The sequence below is a fragment of the Cervus canadensis genome, chromosome 5 (assembly GCF_019320065.1).
Source record: "Cervus canadensis isolate Bull #8, Minnesota chromosome 5, ASM1932006v1, whole genome shotgun sequence".
In the NCBI taxonomy this organism is placed as follows: Eukaryota; Metazoa; Chordata; class Mammalia; order Artiodactyla; family Cervidae; genus Cervus; species Cervus canadensis.
Window position 1 is genome coordinate 11,941,215 of NC_057390.1, and position 22,311 is coordinate 11,963,525.

Here is a 22,311-nt window from a genome sequence, read left to right on the forward strand (position 1 = left end):
TATAGCTAAAATTCATTGAAGAGGGGAAAAAAAAAAAGCTATTCCTAGAATTAATAGCTTGTTTAGTATAACCTGATATCTTTCCGTGTCATATCCTTTCCTACTGTACACAGTTTTGTATAATAACCAATAATCACATAATTTATATTTTTTTATTAACCTTTGTAGTTTATAAGATGTCACAACAACTACTACACTAGTTTTTCTGATAAATACCATAAACAAATAACTCTGTGTTAAGAGGTCAAAGCGTCATTGATGATTGGTTGAGTTTGCTTTTGATTGAAGAAGCCGTAACATTTATCAGTATGTTCTGCTCTGAAAATATCCAATACTCCTGTTCCACCAGTTAAGTGATAAAATGCCCCCCAAAATAATGTTTGATCCATCCTTGAAAATGGCTTATATAGCTTATAAAAACTGTACTAATATGAATAAATCAAGAATATGATTAATAAGGAATTAGCACCTTTGGTGTGAGTGCTAGGAGTACCATTAAGTGAAAAAAGCAAAAGTGCAGAAGAGTATCTATAGCATGCTACACTTCCAGTGAAAAGGAAGAGGATATAAGAAAACGTACACATAGCTTCTCATTTGTACAAAAGAAGTAAAAGAAGGATAAACCAGGAGCCATATTGGTCACCTGTGAAGAGTCAATAGAAAAGATGTAGAAAGAAATGCAGAGAATAGAGCAGCTTAGTTGGGATGAGGAAAGAATGATACTTCTGAGTATACTTTTTATAGAACTCTGATTCATTCACCAAAATAAATTATTTAAACCAATTAGAATGTGAGGGGGTCCAAAATGGAACACAAGCAGTGAAAAATAAATCTTAACTAAATTGTGAGAGAATAGCATAATCATACTGAAAGGAGTGAGGAAGAAAACAACTAACCTAAGTAATTTTGAGATGGCTGAGTGGCATTACTGACTCAATGGACATGAGTCTGAGCAAATTCAGGGAGATGGTGATGGACAGAGAAGCCCGGCGTGCTGCAGTTCATGGGGTCACAAAGAGTCAGACACGACTTAAAGAACTGTATAAAGTACTGAACTACAGTTAGTAAACTTGCTTTTCTCACATGGGTGTGGATTAGCAGTTCTGAAACTACTTTAGACTGTACCAGGATGAAACCAGTAAGTAAAATACAATGAGAGCCAGGTTTCTCATTGTCAGAGAAAGAAGTGATAAATAAGGAAAGAAGGAAAGGTAGACTGAATCTTGTGGTGTTGGCCTGGAATATGAACTGACATAAAATATGAACTCATGATTTTAAAATATATTCACAAAGAGATACAGAAGTAAATATAGATATGTTAATAAATGTACATATGTTTCCTAGCCCTGTCCATTGACAGAGCTTAGAAATAATAACACCACAATAGGAATGAGCATGCTAAGGGCCCAGATCTTGGTTTCTAAAAACTATTCTCCAGTACAAGGAACCGGAGCTCCGGAGAAGTGACTGGTTCCAAAGCAGGGACAGGGAATGTGCAAGATGAGCTTGGCACATCTTATAGCACCAGCAAGTAAGGAATTGTTCAAGAAAGGATAGACAGATGGAAAATACACAGGAGAGCCAGTCTGCGGGCATCCCTGATGACCAAAGCTGGAACAGTTTGAACAACAGTATGAATAATGATTGTATTAGATTATAATCTGCAAAATAAATACCTGTGAGGTCATACTGATATAAATAAATGGACAAATAAATGGAGAAGAAGGGACAACACTTTTCCTCATAGGAGGATTTCATTTAATAGCCTATATATATATATATATATATTAGCATTATTAATTTATCATAAATGTTGTTATAGACAAGATCTACCAGTGGATGTTAACGTTAGTGGACAAAAGTTTGAGGAGAAACAGGATATTTTCTTAGTATCAAAGTATATCTCCCACAAAAAAATATTAATTACAAAGGTAAAAATAATAATTTTGCAATAGAGAAACTTAACCACCTAAGCTAAGTGATCATTATTGGTTAATATCACCAATAGTGAAATATCATGTACACCTGATATGATGCACTAAGAAAGGGACAGTTTCACTTCTATAGTGCTTTTGCAAAACAAAGATGCATAACCTCAATCCAAAGTTTGTTAACCTTGACACTACTGCCATTTGGGATTGGTAATTCTTTGCTGTAGGGGCTGTCCTGAGCACTGTAGGATGTTTACCAGCATTCCTGGCTCACTCAGTGCCAGAAACATCACCTCCACTACCACCACCAGCCTTGTTACAACCAAAAATGTCTCTAGACATATTTCCAGGTGTCCCATGTGAGGCAAGATCTCCCCTCATTGAGAACTACTGCCTCAGTCTAACCATAAGCAAATATTGGGCAGACTCAAATTAAGGGACCTTCTGCAAAATAAATAACTAAGAGTAATTTATAAGTGTCAAGGTCTTCAAAGATAAAAATGAGAAAATATACTGGAAGAGTTGTAGAAGACATGATTAAATGCAGTGGGATACTGAATTGGATCAGAAAAAGGACATTAGTGGAAAATCTGGTGAAAATAGAATGAAATAGTTTAATAGTATTGTACCAATGTTGATTTCTTGGTTCTTATCATTGTAACATAATACGTGGACATTAGAGAAGCTGGGTAAAACTGGGCATTAGAGGAATTGTCTAAACTATTTTTGCAACTTGTATGTAAGTCTAAAATTATTTCAAAATAAAATTTTTAAAAAAACAAAGTCTGTGACTGATGGTAATAAAATGCAGGCAAATTTCCATATCTGACTCAGTGACAGAGATACAATCATAACACATTTGTTTTTGCTGATGTGATTCTCATCACCTCAAACACTGTCTGGTAATCAAAATAAATTTAAACCCAATGCATATGTGTGTGTGTGCGTGCGTTCTGAACCACAGTTTATATATGCTGTTTAAATTTTGTTGTAAGTGAAAAACCTTGTAAAATGTTCACGTGATAGTTCAAAAAGAAGAGGAATACTTAATAGCATTTAAATCATTTGGCTTGGATTATGGTTATTTGTGTTTTTCTTTTATTCTCCTTTGTGGGGGGAAACCATATATTTTAACATCACTTGAAAAGCCAGTCCCTGTCCTTCCACATACTAGATGCTTCTAAAAACATTTGCTGAATTCAGTGGTTTATGTCTTCATTAAGACGATCTGAGACAAGCAAATATCCTTTATTATTTATGTTTCAAATCCTAATAGTAAATATTAGAAGAAGCCACTCACTTGAACTTTTTAAACTTAAGAAGGTTATAATTTTTATGCAACTCTTAAGAAATATAAATAGAATGAACATGGTGCAGGCCCACAACATGATTCTGTAAATTCAGTGAGAAGTCATCACATGGAAAATCAGGAATTTTAACAATGTTCTGACACAGAAGTAAGAATTCATCAGAAGTCAATTACATGGTAACCCACTCTCTAATGAGGGTTCCTGGGGATGAGAGAAGTGAACTATTCCCGTGGTTGTGTTAGCATGTTGCCCCAGCCCATCTAGCCTCCCAGGTCTTACCAACCAAACCAGACCTTTGGCTGTGGACCCTCCTGACCATTGCAGGACACAGGGCCCATGTGTGCTCTGATCTTCTCTCATAATGAGACTAATTCTTGCTGAAAACATCTGTTACAGGTGCTTCTTTGTGCCCATACACCACTTAACACTGGTCCAGGCACACAGTCATCACTCAACTCTTGGCTAAAGCCACAAACTAATACCAAAACAGAGGGTGGATGGAGGGCTTCCCTCATAGCTCAGTTGGTAAGGAATCCACCTGCAATGCAGGAGACCCTGGTTCGATTCCTGGGTCAGGAAGATCCCCTGGAGAAGGGATAGGCTACCCACTCCAGTATTCTTGGGCTTCCCTGGTGGCTCAGCTGGTAAATAATCTGCCTGCAATGTGGGAGACCTGGATTTGATCCCTGGGTTGGGAAGGTCCCCTGGAGAAAGAAACAGTTAGAGAATTCCATGGACTGTATAGTCCATGGGGTCACAAAGAGTCTGACACGAGTGAGCAACTTTCACTGTCACAGGTTGGGTGGAATAGTGGAGTTACAGAAGGCCATCTGAAATGTCTCTTGAGTTGTTGCTTCAGTTGCTCAGTCATGTTTGACTCTTTGCAACCCCATAAACTGCAGCATGCCAGACTTCCCTATCCTTCACTATCTCCCAGAGTTTGCCCAAACTCATGTCCGTTGAGTCGTGATGCTACCCAACCATCTTATTTTCAGTATCCCCCTTTTCCTTCTGCCCTCAATCTTTCCCAGCATCAGGGTCTTTCTAGTGAGTCGGCTCTTTGCATCAGGTGGCCAAAGTATTGGAGCTTCAGCCTCAGTCCTTCCAATGATTATTCAGGGTTGATTTCCTTTACGATAGACTGGTTTGATCTCCTTGCAGTCCAAGGGACTCTCAAGAGTCCTTTCCAGCACCACAATGTGAAAGCATCAATTCTTTGATGCTCTATCTTCTTTATGGTCCAACTCTTTCATCCATACATGACTATTGAAAAAACCATAGCTTTGACTAGAGGGACCTTTGTTGGCAAAGTGATTTCTCTACTTTTTAATACACTGTCTAGCGTTGTCATAGCCTTTCTTCCAAGGAGCAAGCGGCTTTTAATTTCATGGCTGCAGTCACCATCCACAGTGATTTTGGCGTCCAAGAGAATAAAGTCTGTCACTGTTTCCACTTTTCCCCCATCTATTTGCCATAAAGTGATGGGACCTGATGCCATGATCTTCTTTTTTTGAATGTTGACTTTTAAGCGAATTTTTTCACTCTCCTCCTTCACCCTCATTAAGAAGCTCTTTAGTTCCTCCTTTCTTTCTGCCATTAGAGTGGTATCATCTGCATGTCTGAGGTTGTTATTTCTCCCAGTAATCTTGATTCCAGTTTGTAATTCATCCACCCCCACATTTTGCATAATGTACTTTGCATATCTAAACTGAGTACACGTTTAGATAGTACCAAGATGCACATTAAACATGAAATCATTGTTATAAGAAAGCTATCCCTTTGTAGTCTTTGTGATGATAAAGTGAATATCTCATTGTTGCACTGATGTTTAAGTTATCTTCTATTTATGACAAGTTAGAATGGTTTCCCATTTATGATAGTGGTGTAAAGTGTTCTTTTAAATTTTTTAATACCAAAATGTGAATCAATGCAAAAATGTTAAATTAATAATTACACTTGCAGCATGAGAATATGGTAAAAATTACAATTTGAATTGAAACCAGTCTCCTGCCTTTGACACTTCTCCTTTTTCTTCTCCAACCCCTTCCTGCTTGTAAATGTGAAGAAATAAAATATCTTAAGGTGCATACATAGTATTCTAGTTTCTGTGAAAGAAAGAAGAGGAAATAAGGAATAAAATGTGTATCTGTTTATCTTTACAAATAGAAACATAGTAAGGGCAAATTCACAAACAATGGAGTTGGGCACCTATAAGGCATGGTAGAAATTGGGGTAAAAGGGATACAAGAAGGAAAGACTGACACTTTTTCTGAGTTAACATTTTTGTATAGTTTGACTTTTGGAAGCATGTTAGTGTCCTACATGTGTAAAAAAATAAATTACAAAGGATGGGAGGGAGGAGCCTAAATGGAAACAAATGAACCCGGTTTTATTTAGATGAATACCATAACCAAACTGAAGGGAGAATTTTAAAAAAGACTAATCCAAGTGGCTTATGAACATAGGTTTTGATTTTACCCACTCAGTGTTAGGTTGGAGGGAGAACTTCAAACAAATCTTGACCTTATTTTTTAGTAGGTTTATTTTGCAGTGGCTTATACAAACAATTCTGAACCGATTTTAGATGTATTATTGAGCAAATTAGTAGATGAGATGATGTTGTTGATAATTCTAACTGTGGACATGTGACATAGAGGAAGGCAAGAAAGAACTCTCTGAGAATGATTAGAATTGGAGCTATTGGTATAAACTCATGATATATAAAATATGTGTGCATGTGTACATATGTACACACATATGTATGTGTATGTGTGGATATATTTATATGTATATATTTCCTAGCTGTGTCTCCTGAGAGGGCTTGATACCCCATAGATTGTCCCGTAGTAGCAATGAGCTCTCCTAGCACCCAAATCTTGATCTCTAATAACATTCCCACTAAAAGAAACAGGGCTGATTTCAGAACTGAGCATGGTAGATACAAGATGAACCTGCACCACCTTAATATGCCAGAAAGTAAGGAAGTCCTGAAAAAAATCATGGGGACGTGCCACAAGGGCACAGGCTCTAGCTTGAAGGATCTCCCACTGCTAAATCTGGGACAACTTGAGCACCAAAGTAATTAGGTATAGTAATGAATATAAACTAATTAAACAGTGGAAACCCATGAATCCATACCAGTAATAAAATAGATGAATTAATAGTGGAGCAGAAGTGAGCACTTGCTTATGGTCAAATGCTGAGTGACAGCTGATAAACTTGGAGGGAAGGATGGAATCAGTTTGAAACCATCCTAGTGAAGACTAAATTGGAGAAGCATCTTCAATAGATGCTAAATCTAATAGAAAATTTTAATCAGGAACAGTATGTTCACATGATCTCCTAAATTGCTTCCTAGTTACAAAAGAAAAAATAATATCTGGACAGTGGAGAAATTAGACAACAGCTTATCTTGACTGGGTGAACAAAATTAATGTCGCCGTTGAGAGATGCATGAACATTGTGCACATCCAGATGTGATGCCCTGAGGACGACACAGCATCACATGTAGGATTCTGGCCAGATACGCATATCTTATATCTTATGATGAGAAAGCATTAGGAAAGTCAAAACTTAGGATGAAAAAGGAGGCAGGGAACTTTTGAAGAGTTGATATTATTCAAAAATGTCAATATCATATAAGAAAGGCTGTGGAAATAGTCCAGATTAAAGGAGACTCAAGAGCTAGCTAAATGTAATACCTGATCCTGAACAAACAAAGAAGCTATACAGGACATTATTGGGTCAATTTATAAAATTAGAGTATGAACTGTATCAAAATTAAATTTATTAGAGTTAAAAGCCATACTGTGATTATGTTTGAGAATAGCCCCAATTCTTAGGAATGTTGACATATTTGGGGATAAAGGGCCATGATATGTGTAATTACTCTCAAGAGACTCCAAGAAGAAATACTGTATATGTGCAAAAAAAGAAAGAACACAAATGATGGAGCATGATGGGTAAAATATTGATGATGCATGGATCTGGGAGGAGGGTATATAGTGCTCCTTATACTATGCCTATTCTTAGAACTTTCTGATAAATTGAAATTATTTCCAAAATGAAAACTTTTAGAAATAAAAAATTAAAATGTGATCATGATGACACACGTTCACTGATGACAGAATGTTCATCCTCGGGAGAGACTTTATTGAGATCTTACAAGGCAATTGCATGCAGTGAACTAGGCTGAGAGGCCTAATTCACCTCGGAATATCATAGTCTGGAGATCAAAGTGCCATGATAAAGAGGCCTACTGGTTTTCTTGTTCTTCTGTTCTAACTCTGATCTAAGGAATCCAGTAGAGCTGTACCCCAGAGCAGGTTGACTTAGCTAAGTCTTACCCAGACTCTAGTTTATGTCCATCTGTCTCAGAGGAGACCACCAGATCTAGGTTCAGGCCACTGAAAAGGACTGTGGAAAGCAGCATAGACCCAGAGTGTGAGCTGTAGGCTCATGCTGGTTGAGCTTAGTAGAGTTGTTTGGCTTCCAGGCCAAGCGTGGGATAAACTAGCTAGCTTGTCATCCCAGAGGTTGTAGGCTCAGTACTGGCATTGAGAGACTTTGGCAAGAATTTAAAAATAGGAAACCTTGGAACTAAGTTATGAACTGCCCTCCACACCCTATTGGTGATTTACCCAGGTTTCACCATCCAGAAAGACATGGTGTTCTTTGCAGTAAATCAGAAAATGCTGATACCATCAATTCCATCACTGAAATTAAGATTCTGTTAGTAGAGAACAAAATGAAATCAGTTTTATTAAATGTATATATATATAGATATAGATATATGTCCACATCTGAGAAATAATACCTAAAATAGCTTTAAGAAATCAGGTTTTCAAATTTTTCCAATTAAACTTATTTGTTATTCTTTCATGTTTCTTTTGTTAGGACCCTAGCATGCAAACAGCAAAAAGCTCCCAACATTTTTTGTTTAATTTTCTAAGATAAAAAAAACTAATTAAGGAAATGCTATTTTTTTCCATAGTTTCTTTCCTTGGTGTTTGAGGGAAAAGCACAATCTTACTTGTAGAAGACTTTTAAAACGAGGGACACTCCAAGTGCCTATCACGTTCCCTAGGAGGAACTGTCTCGAGGGGTCTTTAGGCTGGAAATACCAAGATTAGGATAGGAAGTCAGGGAAATTTTTCTTCTAAAAGAGAGCTCTGTGAGGCCTTGGGGCAGTGAAAGGAAGTGGTAGAAGCCCTTTTACTTGCCAACTAAAATAAGCATGACCTAAAAGAGGCCTGAGAGGGCCGTTGGGGCCTTGCTGACCCAGGCCAACCAACATGTCTGTCTCTCTCCCCGTCTCCTCTCATATTTAGTATCCCTTTGTTGGCTGAGGGTGTAGGGGCTTTTCTCTGTTTTAGTTTTGGGACTTCAGCCAATTTCCATCCTGAGGAAGTTCTTAACATCTATTCTAAGAGAATGGATAGCAGAGGAGACGGCCAACAGAGCAAGGCCCACACTGCCTGTTTGCCCAGCTCCCCAGTGAGGAAGACAGAGGAGGAAGGTACGCCTAAGAGCCCAGACTCTGGCGTTGAATTTAACTCTTGGCTTCTCTGCATTAGTTCTGCACAGAGAGATTGTCATCTACCTATCTTCTTCAACTGTTATCTCTTGGAAAAGAAGTAGGGAAATGCCCTGAGTCCAGAAGTACTTATATGTATCTCATTGCTAGAAAGACTGCTTGAAGGCCCTTCTTCTATGTAATGATGTGAGTCTGGGGCACATCCCCTAAAAGTTTATACAGGGGAGCTAACAGCTTCCCTTTCATCACCCCTACCCCACCTTTGAAAGACACTGATTTTTTTCTTTTTTAGCTTTATTTAGTTATGAGTTTTAAATATTTGTTAGACAGATACCTGAGGCTAAAGCTGGCTGATAAGCAGAGCCTTTGACAAAATGTATTTAGTTAGCAGATTTCTGTCTGTTCAATCAGTGTCCTCACAGGTGTTGTATATTGCCTTCATGTAAATATTATAAGGTCCATTTATGTCTTGGTTCAGTGTGTTTCTGTGCTGTCTGCATATCCTGTTCGTTTTTGGCATGTGTCTGTATCCACTGAGTAACTTAGCAAAGTCAACACAGCAAGTCATGAAATTCATACTTGAACCCAGACCTTTCAACCTGAAAGCTCATATAGTTGCATATGGGGCACTGGACACACCCACCTTTATTTGTTCATGGCTGAATTCTGAGCTCCTAGAATGGTGCTTGGCACATGGAAGACATTTTGTAAGTATTTATTAAGTGAATAGGTGATTATTATGATAGCCTGGTGTTTTGATTCAGTCCAGTGCCAGTTTCTTTCCAGGCCTGCCTCTGAGAGCTCTCAGAGCCAGCATCAGCAATGCAGTGCTTCTGGCAGAGATGACTCTACCTTGCAGTAATTACCTGTTTATTTTCTTAGTTTTGTTACTATAGCCATTCTTTCTCTTGTGTGTGTGTTAGTCGCTCAGTCATGTCCAACTCTTTGCAATCCCATGGACTATAGCCCATCGGGCTCCTCTGTCCATGGAGTTCTCCAGGCAAGAACACTGGAGTGGGTAACCATTCCCTTCTCCAGATGCTCTTCCCAACGCAGGGATCAAACCCGGGTCTCCTGCACTGCAGGTGGTTTCTTTACCATCTGAGCTATCAGGGAAGAATCATACTCTTTCTCGTATTACAATTTTAATTTTATTTTTCAAATCTAGTGGGTAGTGAAGGGTGCTAGGAGTTTTTGAAATCCTGATTTGTCTTATCTGTCTGATTAATTACTGGAGTGGGGGTTTGGATATTTTACAGCTTTTGGATCTCTTCATCCAGTGGGATTGGTCAACCTACCTTGCGGACTACGGTCAGCCCACCTGCAAGTACCTACGGGTGAACCCTGTGACAGCTCTGACCCTGCTTGAGAAGTGAGTGCCCACCCTGTGGTCTGTTCTGAGGGGTGGGGCCGTGGGGAGGGGGGATTGGTACAGAGGATAATTGTCTCTTTGCCACTACCTTGAAAAGATGGCAGAGAGGCTCCACTCTTAAAGCCGCCACAGGTGCTGTCAGCAGTTTCCATCACTGGATTTGGCAGTTCAGTCTTCCTTTTGGAGCCTCCTAATCCCTGAGCCCCAGCAAGCTAAGGAAAGTGTGGGTCAGGGGAACTGTGACATTACCTCAGAGCTTACCTAGAGATGACAGGAGGAGAAAGGAAGATGCCTTAGCTTGGGGCTCAGATCAGCCTGGTGAACAGTGAGCCAGCCCCAGTATTCTGGGGTGTGATGATGGATGGAGAGCATCCCCACAGAACAGATGGCTTCTGTGGTTCCTGGCAAAGAAGCTCCTGAAATTATTTCAGCTGCCCCACCAACCCTTGCCTCTGTCAGATTGAGCTTTCTTATGCTGAGTAGCCCAAGAAAGCTGCATTGGAAGTGTCTAACTCTTGCCTTTAGTAGTCGCTGTAGCCAGCAAAAGTGATTGCCGTAGGACTGTTGCATCTCTGAAGCAGAGCTGCTGCTGCTGAGATTGAGTTAGCCAGCTCCAGAACATCTCCCTAACCGATGTGTCACCCAGATGCTGGCATCTGCACTGCGTTGTAGCCTGGCCCTGGCTTTAGCTTACCTAGTTGAGAGCTGGCAGACCAGAGACAAAGACCCATGTAAAAAGGAAGTTTTTCCTTGTCATCAAACTAGATAAAACTCTTAGCTTCTTAGAAGCTTCTTAGAAGAGTGCCTTGCATCTAGACAGTGTAGTGTTTATATATAGCCAGTCAGGCAGGTCTCAAATCCTAAGAAGGCAAGGATCAGAGTCCAGGAGGCCAGAGTGAAGCCTTAGGCAGAAGGAGAGGCTGAGGGGTACCTTCCTACTAAAGGCTGTCATGGGGGAGAGAAGGAGGGGAGGTAGAGCAGGAGGCAGAGATGTGTGTTTGGAGCCAAGTCACTAAGAGCCCAGAATTGACTTTTTCCAGATCAAGACAGAGACTCATGTTTCCATTTTAACTGTTTCCCATGATTCTCTCTCCCAATGACCTTCTTCCCTAGGATATCTAGAGAGTAAGTATATTATTCACTTGGGCCGTTTCCACTACTTTGAGGCAAGTCCTTCTGGTTTCCTCATTGACACTAATGACTACACTAAAATCCCTGCCCCGTGAGTTGTCCCCACCCTGACATACTAATCTGCTAAACCAGCCTGGTGCCAGCTGGCTGGCTGCCTCCTCTCTCCTTGGTCCTTCAAGTGACCCTTGGCTTACCAGTTCCTTTGGGGCTGGGAGTGGTGACAGGGATTTTCCCCCATCAGTGCCAGGTAAAAGGTTGCTCCCACCCACCTTCCTGGCACACTCAACGCTTGCTAGTCCAGGGCCTGAAATCCAGCCCTGACACAAGGGAGCTTCCTCAGCAGTCTTCCCGCCCTCCCAGTGGTGAGGCCCGGGCTTCAAGATGTCCCATAGAAGACTCTTTCTTAGAGGCAAGGCCTCACCCACGTTCTCAGCACCCTCTGGCTTCTGCGTTGCTGCTCGGGAGTCCTGTTCATTATGTGCCCAGATGGGCTCTGGGATTCCCTTCGGCCAGGTGCCTCTCTCAACAGTTCTTACTCTGTTCCTGAGAATCTCTAGATCCACCAAGTACTGGCTTATCTACTTCCTGTGGCTCAACAACAGGCAAAAATAATCAGCCTCTCAATAGCATTCTTGAGGCCTAGCCAGTGATAATGCCATGTACTTAACCCCAGGTGATCAGCAGGATTTAAAAGCTCCCTTCCAAACACAGTCGGGCCAGAGGCCACCCAGATCACTGAAATCCACATTTCCCAGCCTCACAGGAATCAGTCTCTCAACTTGACCCTCTCCTGCTTTCCCACAGCCAGCTCTACCTCCAGAGCTCCATACTCTCTCCTTTCCAACCTGACACTTCTTTTTTTTTTCCCCATTTATTTTTATTAGTTGGAGGCTAATTACTTTATAATATTGTAGTGGTTTTTGCCATACATTGACATGAATCAGCCATGGATTTACATGTGTTCCCCATCCCGATCCCCCCTCCCGCCTCCCTCTCCATCCCATCCCTCTGGGTCTTCCCAGTGCACCAGCCCTGAGCACTTGTCTCATGCATCCAACCTGGGCTGGTGGTCTGTTTCACCCTTGATAATACTTGTTTCAATGCTGTTCTCTCAGAACATCCCACCCTCGCCTTCTCCCACAGAGTCTAAAAGTCTGTTCTGTACATCTGTGTCTCTTTTTCTGTTTTGCATATAGGTTATCGTTACCATCTTTTTAAATTCCATATATATGCGTTAGTATACTGTATTGGTGTTTATCTTTCTGGCTTATTTCACTCTGTATAATGGGCTCCAGTTTTATCCATCTCATTAAAAAAACAGTGGTTAGATGCCACGAAGTAGGTGGCAATGCCTTAACTGTATGTGTGTTGTCAGGCCCGAGAGCCTCTTCCATCCTTGTCAAGGGGAGTGCTAACCTTCTCTCCTTTCATAAAACACCAACCTGACACTTCTTAGCAGGATGAGATGTGGAAAGATACAAAGACCTGATGAGGACTTTCAGGAAAGAGAAGAGGCCCCTGCGTCTTTGAGAGGTGTCCAGGGCCAAAGCAGATCCAGATCCTGGGCACACGGAGTGTGATGGGGTGGAGGCTCTCCTTTGGTCTCAGAGCATTGCCGGGTACAAGCCAGCATGCCGCCATCAGCCCTCAGGGCACCCGAGTTTCTCCTTCAAGTAATCCCCACTGCAGGCCTCAATGGCTAAGAAATCCTGGCCTCTGGGGCCCAGAGACTACCCTCTTCTCCTGTTCCCTCCAGCCTTACTTCTGGACCTCCCCTAAGGGAGTTGAAAGCCATCTCTGTCTTTGGGCTGCTTTGAGGAGTCATGAAACTAATGATCACATAGGATGTTAAATTAAGTGCCCTATAAAGGTCAGAAGTGCTTTTCTTCCTTTATTATTCTTTTTGTTTTGTTTAGTGTTGGTTTTATTTAGATTTATAGTATATCCAGCATAGGAGTTGCTGTCTGGGATAAATCATCCTAAGTCAAGCCAGTTCCACAAACATCATGGTGCAGTTACTGTCTGAGGGACCAGATACAGTAATCATGATAGCCTGGAGGTCCTTTGTGCTTTCTTTTCAACCTAAACCTCTAAACCTCTGTCATCTCTCCTTCTTCCTGCCTTTCAAGCACGGACCTCCACATGTGGGTGGTTGTACCTTATATGCCATCTCTAAGTGTGCTTGATGAGTAATTCCAGGCTCAAGGCCCTAAAGCTTAGATCAGAAAGAGAAGTCTCAATTCGCTTGTGGCTGTCACCATCAGCCAGAGCCATAAAGCTGGGATGCTCATCAGAACCTCCCTACCATATGGATATAAATGTCCTTACGGACTCTCTGACCTTCTGACCTACTGGCCTCTCTAGTCCATCCCTCTGCACGGGGCCTTCCAACAGGAAAAAGTGGTCCAGGATTAGCCAAAGTCTTCCTGGGAGTAGCTTACTCCTTGGTGCCAGGTTCCTTCCATCCCCTCTCCTCACCCATCTCCATGCAGGGCAGGGAGCTGTGAAGTCAGAGAGCTGGCCGAGCTCCTGAGGGATGGTCGTGAGGAGCCACCTCGGCCGACCCCAGGGATAAATGAGTCTGGGCAGTGTCCTTCTTTCTCTGCCATTAGAACTATCTGTGGGCTGGAGATCCAGTGTATAGAGGCTGGGGCCAAAGTTGACAATCACCAACAAATACCAGGGGCTGGGACCCCTTTCAGGGGAATGAAAGATTCCTAGGATCTGTCACAACAGCTAAGTCAGGTTTGGGGTTCCTCTGAACCTCGGCCTAGCCTTGCCTTTCTCCATCCATGCTTTCCAGTTAGGTCTCTCCATCTGCAGAATTGACAGCCAGAACTGCCCAGGGTTTGTGCTTTAGGAATATGCCATCTTGGGAGCTTTAGCAGGAGCCAGTTAAAAAGCTTTCCAAAGGTCAAGATCTGAAGGTGTAGCAGCCATTGAGACCTCGGGGGCTTCTCTTGCCTAAAGCCCTGGTTTTTCAAGTGAGAGAATGGCTCAGCCTTTTGGCACCTGCTTCCTCAGCAGCGTGCCCTCCGAACCACCTCACTGTCTCTGGGCCTCTATTCTGAGGCAAAGGAAAAGAGATCAGTCAAGCCCTTGGTTTTGTTAGGAGTAGGATAGAATTGCCAGCTAGAGTAATGTTTAGAAATGCATAGTGGCTTTCCATTACTCGTGTTCTCTTGAAATTGCTAGTTAAGAGCATTGTCCTGCTTTCCCTTTCAAATACCAGCTGTAAGGTCCCAGCAGGATTTAGCAGGTTCAGGGGGTAATGAGAAGACCTTAGACATTCTGTGAGATCCTGTTGTCCATCAGGGCTGCAGGAGGTGCCAGATACCTATAATAGGCTCATACCTGGGCATAGAAAGGAAGGAAGTAGGTAGGGTGAGTATGGATAGTAAGGGGGCTGGCCATGGCTGGCTATCAACTGTTTGCCAGAGGTGACTGAAGTTGGGAGGGATGGAGGTGCCAGCAGGGCAGCTTTCTGAATAGTAGGTGAGTATGGGCCTGACAGTGGAAATGTTCTGGACTCTCCCAACTCCGGGTGGTGGTTAAGACATAGTGGCCGCCATTGCCGCCTCGAACGCTTTGCTCTCTTTCTTCCCCTCTCTGTTTAGGATGAAGGACACCAGCCGCAAGAACAACATGTTTGCACAGTTTCGGAAAAATGAGCGAGACAAGCAGAAATTGATTGACACTGTGGCCAAGCAACTCCGGGGACTCATCAGCAGCCACCACTCGTGAAGACGGGCCTCGGGCCCACAGAGGCTGCTGGCTGCAGCCCCGGAGTCTGGGACCCAGCGCTGGCTGGCCCTGCATTTGTGCATTCTTCCTCAAAGAGAACAAATGTATTTTTTTATAATAACCTCTGTACAGTATTCGCATAACCTTTCCCTATAGTAGAAGAGGCACAAAAGTAAGCAAGTCCATGAAATGTTGCTAGGCTGGGCGTCAGGGGAAGTCAGGCTACACTGTATTTTCCTAGAGACGGTGGTGTCGTCAGTCCGGCGTGAGGAACCACCTTTCACCCGTGGCTCTAGAGCTTAGGTCTGGGGCTCAGAAACTGAACAAACAAAATGGGTACTTGGCACTGGGAGGTAAGGTGAGTAGGCAGCAGGATAATGAAGTACATCCTGTTCACTCCTAGGTTCCCCATTCATTGCGTAGGTGAGGCTGGTTGTTCCTGACACAAGGAAGGGGCCTGGAAGACATTACTACTTGGTCTATGAAAGACCAACACACAGCTGTGGAGTTCCAGAGGTTTCTTCCCCTCAGTCCACTGACTTTCCCTGACCAGACAACAAGCATGCCATTGTGACCAGATGACAGCTTCACCGCAGTCCCCCCAAGGGTGGCGTCTTTTAGCCTAGATCTGCCCCCAGTGCTTTTACTCCTGATTTTTCTGGGGCATGGAAGAGCTGGGTATGCAGTGGGACTAACTAGACCTTATGACTAGCTGTAGGTTGCCCCCACTCCAGGAGGAGGCCTTAAAAGCCAGCGTGAATGGGATCAGCGCCCCAGCCCCTTTCCCATTCCTCTCACTGCCTTCTTTCCTGGTCAGGCGCTTGGTTCAGGGCGTAGGTCCACAGTTATTCCATAGACAGAGAATCTCAGACTCGGCCGCCTCCAGCAGTGTCATTGGGATAGTCAGATTGCAGAAGCCTGAAAAAGTGACCTTTTGCTTTCCGCTTAGGTAAAACCTGAAGATTACTTGGAATCGTTCCTTTGTGTTTTAAAACCAACTTCCTGGCCACCATCTCTATAGGAAATGCCACCAGCTCTGTGCTGTGGGAGAGCTTTAGCTGGACTAGATGCCTCGGGATGGAGCCGCCGTCACCATGAAGTAGAGCAGGTCAGCCATGTCTAATGGTTTGTCACCCCCGCCATCCCTCACCAAGTCATACCCTGGGTAGGAAGCTCCTGCTCAAGCCTAAAGCTCCATCCCCTTTTGAGGTCCCCATAGCTATCTTTTGGCTTTGTCTGAGAAAGATTGCCTGTAATCCTATCCTTCAAGCTCTGGAGTTTGCAGAGGAGCCTGAACCGGCTCTGTCCTCTGTCGCAAATGGGCTCCTGTGACTTAATGCAGAGGCTTTGCTGTGAGGTCAGTCAGCGGACCCTGCCCTTTAAGACACTTCAGGAAGACACTATTAAGGCTACTGGAGAGAGTATAATTGTGCTTCACCAAACAATGACAAATAAGCCACACAGGCCTTTCCAGCTAGGATTAGTGGGAAGAAAGACTCATCAAACAGAATTCTTCACTACCTTTGTCAGCTGCTGAGTTGCTTCTAGGGAGGGCAGTGCTTCCATTTCACCCCACCCCCACCCCCCTGCCAAATATTATGGCACAACTTAAAAACCATGGGGAAGAAAATACACACACAGACACACACAGACTTCCTCAAAACTGGAAAGACCGGCTGCTTGTGGACTCTGCAGAAGATTTCTGAGGCTCATTCTTGGGGCTAATCATCCTGAGGGCTTGGTCCAGGGTCTTAGAATGAGGCTCAGAGATGAGTGCTGCCACTCAGAACTTCCATAGCCAAGGGAAGGCAGGGGTCCATGGGAATGAGACCTAAAATGGCATCTCTCAAATTCTGGACTTTATTATAAAAGAGCAAGAAATGATCACTCTAATCCTATTGCTTAAGAGGGGGCCCCCAAACACCCTCCTTCTCTAGACCCCAATTACAGCAGGACCTCTTTTGCTTTGAGTGCTGAGACTTTGAAGTGGAATGGAGGGAACCTTAAGTATGTCACTTTCAAGCATTATCATTGTTGGTGTGGTCTCAGACCTATACCCTGGAGAAACAGTGCTACAAAGAGAAAATGAACAGGGTGGAAGAACAGGGTTACCTTACCCCTTGCACACAGAAGCCCGTCTGTAGAAAATCATTTACTCAAGCCCAAGACTCACAGGGTAGATCCTTTGTTAGACCCCTTCTTTCCTCTTGGTCTGCCTCCGGCCTTCCCTAACAAAACCAACATGCACCTATGAGTTGTCTGTGGAGACACACCCTTGGTGACCAGGGATGGGTGAAAAACAGGGACTGGAAATGTCTAAACTGTTTAAATTGGTGAAGTCAGAGTTTTCAGTCTTGTCTATAGGCTTCAAGCTAGGTCAGCCCTTGAGAGGACTTGTACAAAGCATGGGTGCCTGTGTCCCCCAGAATCCTGAGATCTGGCCTCAAATGCCCAGAGATGTAGATACGCCCCAGAGGCCTCAGTAAGAGTCGAGAACATGGGTGCTTGGAGGCCTTTCCATCTTCTAGTTGGCTGAGTTCTTGGGAAAACCAGATCCATATTCCTGAAGGGACAGTCAGGTTGGGGACCCTAGTGGGTTGCAAGTAGTAATTTAGACAGCTGGAATAGTTTTAATGTATCACATGGCAAAATCTCTGAGTAGACTAAATGACACTGCTGATGGTGGGGAAGAACAGGACATGAAAATTGGAAGCAGCAGAGAGTTCCCATTGGTCAAGGGAATATACAGCATCCAGGGAGCAATGCCCAGCATTTGCATTGTCTCCCAGGCCTCCAAGTCAGCCTGGCTTCACTGCACACTTGACAAGTGCTTGCGCAGCTAGTCCCAGACCCAGGCCCTTTGTCCCCAAGATTGGCATCGGCCGTGGCTCTGCCCACGAGGCCTCTGAGCACACTCCCCAGGGCCTGCTGCAGAAGCCTCGTCACCAGAGCCGCACTTCTCCCAGGATGCTGCACCTGGCTGCTTTTGTTGCCTCTTTTATCTTTTTCCTTTGCCTGAGTTTGCGATTACTTTTCACTAATGTGTTGGAAATGGCCTTTTTATTTTGCACAAATAGTTGCACATTTATGAGGGAAATTTAGGAAAGTCCATTTTTAACTCTAAAGGGAACTTTTTTCTTTAAAACTCAACCAGTAAAGCTACTGATACAGATGGGCCTCGTGGTTAGTAGAAAACCTCTTACATGGAAAGAGCATGTCTATTCCTCCTGTATGTTCTCTTTTAATTACTATTAAATAAGGGAGCCTACGTACCTGTTCAAAAGCCACCGTGTTGTCTCATGATTTTTGTTCTCTGCTTTCACACCGTGGAGCGTGGTTGGTGATCTGGATACAGACACTGCACCCCTTCAGCCGCACTGGGGACTAGAGCAGGCAGAAGCCTGCTGGGGAGGAGAAAGCCACCTGTGAGACAAGGCAAGAAATTGAATTGTGACCTTGGAAACATTCCAAACCACCGGCCTAGGCTTTCCTGCCTGTACCATTAACACTGGCATCATCGTCATCAAGAGGAATAACCCTTGAATTGCCTGATTTATGAGGAGTACCTGGCTAGGCAACTTGGGGCTCACTGTGTTCTGAATACTGGCCCTGCCATGGAAAGGCTCCTGGTTAAGACGGAGCCAGGAGGGATTATCTAGAAGAAGGAGTGAAATGAGCCTGTCTTAGAGCTTGGTGGGGAGAGGGACAAGCATCACAGACTGCTGTGGGAATGGCTCTCATCAGGGAAGCAGCACAGAGGAAAGTGAAAGTCACTCAGTCATGTCCAACTCTTTGCGACCCCATGGACTATACAGTCCATGGAATTCCCCAGGCCAGAATACTGGAGTGGGTAGCCTTTCCCTTCCCCAGGGGATCTTCCCAACCCAAGGATCGAACCCAGGTATCCCACATTGCAGGCGGATTCTTTACTAGCTGAGCTACCAGGGCACAGAGAAATGGGGATGTTAATTAGCTGGGCCTTGAAGGAATTAAATTCAATGTGGTGCAGACCACATTAGAGTGAAAAGTTGGCACAGGTCTGGTGTGTGCACAAATCTGGTAGGCATATCTGAAACCTCGGTGAGTAAAGCCTGAAATGTCTGTGCACAGCACCCAGCCTTCCTGGCCCCAGGCTGGCACAGAATGGGAACAGGCTGGAGAGAATTTCTTCAGTAACAAGTCTGACCGCTGCAACCGGGCTTCAATGCCTGAGAGGCCTGGGCTTCAGTTCCTGCTGTACCACTTACCAGCTGAATGACCTTGAACAGTGAACTCCCTGAATCTCATAATCCTTATCAGTGAAAGCAGAACCATAGTCGGGCCTGATGTACAGGCTTGCTGTGAAGTGTAACTGGGCTACGGATGATCAAAAGGCCTAGCCATTTCCTAGCCACACACAAAATCTCTTCCAGGCCTTTCCCTCCCTTGCCTCCAATTCCACAATGTGCAGTGACAACATCATATGGAATTGTCCAGAGCATCTCTGCCTCTCAGTTTCCCCTCCCCAAGCTCATCACAGGCTTCATGGCACTGGGGTCTCCCAAACTCCTGAGTAGACACTGAGATACAAGCCGTCACTTCAGACAGCCAGTTACCTGGCTCAGAGTAGAGCCAGTCCTTCAGGTGGGATCTGCCCCCCTCAATTCCACTTGGAACCTCCTCTGCCAAAACTTATACCACCTTCTAAAGTTTAGGAGTTCTTGACCAGAATTCTGTGCACCCTTGGAGTGTGTATGTGGGGGAATATATGTACATACACACAGGCTTGATCCACTCAGTTTTCTGGCTAGAAGGTACATGGCTTTCATCAATGTCTAAGGAAGATTCAGGACTAAAATCCTGAGTAATAACCAGATCCCTTTGGAAGTATAGATCTCCCTGAAGGAAAGGCCAGACGCTGAGCCGTCACCTCTCCCTGCCTCACAGAGTTCTGGCAGGAGATTTTTCAAGACCCGCAGCTCTGCTTCCCACCTCTTCCGGGAGCCTCCATATGAACCTCGGGTCACACCTAAAAACCAGTACAACCACCATTCCTAGCTGGACCTCCCCGAACCAGTTTAGGGTCCCCAGGGGCACGCGAGGACCCTGTACTTCTGAGAAGAGAGACTTCCAGCTGGTTGAGGGAATCGCAAGCAAGAAGGTCCAGTCTAGAGGCTTGGGCTGTCGAAGCTGAACTGAACCCAGTCTGTTTCCCACAGCTTCTGAGCCTGAGCACTGACTGCTCCAAAGTCTCACCCACGGCCTTGTCCGGAGAGGGCCCAGCAACCCTCATGGTGCGTCTGCACCTCGGGGAACCGCCCCGAACCAGGGACAGATGGGAGCTGTCTCCAGCTTGCCCCTTGTCTCATCTGCTCACCAGGCAGATGAGGATGGGGAACAGCCAGTGGGAGATAAGCGGAGGGAGGAGAAAGAGTGCCAGACCCTTTACCCCGGAGGCCTCAGCTTTGATTTAATGGACACTGTTTGCCGGGAATGAGAGAGCCTCCAGGCCCAAGAGACCAGGAGACAAAGGCTCTCGAGGAAGTGCAGGGAGGCGGAGGGGAGTAGTGGGGCCCGGCATTGTGCTGGAGCACCACCCCTCTATCTGTTTCAATCACTGCTAGGGTTAGGGTTACCCTGCCTTTGGGGCCCCGGCTCCTCTGCGGGGTCTGTGACATCAGCTGTTGTGATGTTAATGGAGCCCCCCCAGCCCCCGCACAGGGGGTACCCCCACACTGACCAGCCCACCTCAGCTCCTGTTCCCTCAGGGAGGGGGCAGTCTGTGGGCCCAGAACCCAACCCAGGACAACAGCCCCCTCCCAGTCTGAACCCACTGCTAAGTGTACCTTCCAAGCCCAAGCTGTGACCTTCCTCTCTCCAAAGCTCCAGAAAAGGAATGAAATCTGAACATTGAGACGCTTTTCTGGCCCTAAACAATCCTTCCATTCTCTAGGCTCAATGATGGGTCTATTCCCTCCTGTAAATGGGTCTCGTAATCTTCAACTTTTACCTTTGCTTCTAAGGGTAATTAATTGCATCTCCCTCTTGTTCTCCCCACACACTCCGCTCTCTGTTACAAGGCTCAGGTTAAGCTGGGTGGACGGCTTTTCTTTCTTTCTGTTCCATAGAGTGCTTATTTTTAAAGCTGATGGAGTAATGCCCTGCCCTCTGCAGTGAACCTCTTTTCCAGAGAAGCCTGCTGGGGAAATGGCACTTCCCTGGGCACAGGAAAGGGGGCTTCCGACTGGCCAGCTTTTCAGAGAACCAGCTCGGAGCTACCATTTCACTCCTTCCAACCCCCACATATGTTTCCAAAGTTTTAGGAAAGACATTTTGAGGTACCACTCAGAAGCAAAGTGGAGGGTTAGGTAGTGATCTGGGAGGTAAAGATGGGGATGGGGGAAAGCAAGACCAAAGGGTCAGAGTCTCCTTTTTTTCCAGGATGAGGAGAAACAGTAAGGTTTGAGCGCAGGGCAGCTTGAGGACATCCAGGCTGGAGGTGAGGGTAAGACCCATGAAGGCCAGCTGGCAGAGAGACTGCCGTGGTAGCGGTAGGTCACGCAAGCAGGAAGCTGAGCCCCACAGAGGCTGGTGGTTCCTAGTGGTGGTGAACTTGGCTGACGCCTCTGCTCTTCGAAGGCCGGAAAGACATCACAGGCCTGTCTGGGGCCCCCACAGTACCTCAGCCAGCAGATGGCATATGGGCTCTCGTGGCCACATCAAGTCACACTAGTGATTCGCTACCGAGAGAGGGGACTGTGAGAGCAGCCCTCCTTGCTAAGAGGAATTCTCTGTCACTGACATTCTTGAGAAAGCATATGGTGATAATAAAAAGCAAACCAACGTTTAGCCAGGTTTATTACCGTGTAAAATTCTCTGCAGATATGTTCCATTCCACTCTTGGTATGCCACGGAATAAGGAACAGGTTGAAAACAGATTGAGTAAGGTGAGAAATCAAAGTAGCATTTTAATTCCTGATGGGCGGGATGTGGTCCTGGCGGTGACGGTGAACGTGTTCATACATGCCTGAGCACACATGCACACAGATCCGACAGTACTACTGGAGGTTTCCCCACTGGGCCCGAAGGCCATTCCCCACATTTAATTACTGCTCACAGGATGGTGATGTTCATTTTACTACATATATACTGACTTTTTTCACAAAAAAGTTATGGTGTATTAAACTACAGGTTTTTTTTTTCTACACAGTGTATCTTAAACATTTTTGTGGCAACATACAGCATATCTTCATCCTTTGTGAAGCTCATAATTATTTCTAGTGCACAAATATACCTTGAGTTTATTTA

General features: G+C 44.6%; 1 protein-coding gene and 1 non-coding gene across 3 annotated transcripts in view; one reads left to right on the forward strand and one right to left on the reverse strand.

The window, feature by feature from the left end:
- The window catches only part of EXOC6B (exocyst complex component 6B), a 661,839-nt gene extending 643,528 nt beyond the window's left edge, over positions 1-18,311 (forward strand). For both annotated transcript variants that reach the window (XM_043468197.1, XM_043468198.1), the window contains exons 21-22: positions 10,037-10,149; positions 14,898-18,311. In XM_043468197.1, the coding sequence (XP_043324132.1) occupies positions 10,037-10,149; positions 14,898-15,024 (240 nt within the window). In that variant the 3' untranslated portion in view covers positions 15,025-18,311. The remainder of the gene's footprint in view (positions 1-10,036; positions 10,150-14,897) is intronic.
- On the reverse strand, positions 12,593-12,718 carry LOC122442800. Its single transcript, XR_006269785.1, has one exon. It is a non-coding gene; the product is annotated as a U6atac minor spliceosomal RNA (small nuclear RNA).
- Positions 18,312-22,311: the final 4,000 nt, after the last annotated feature.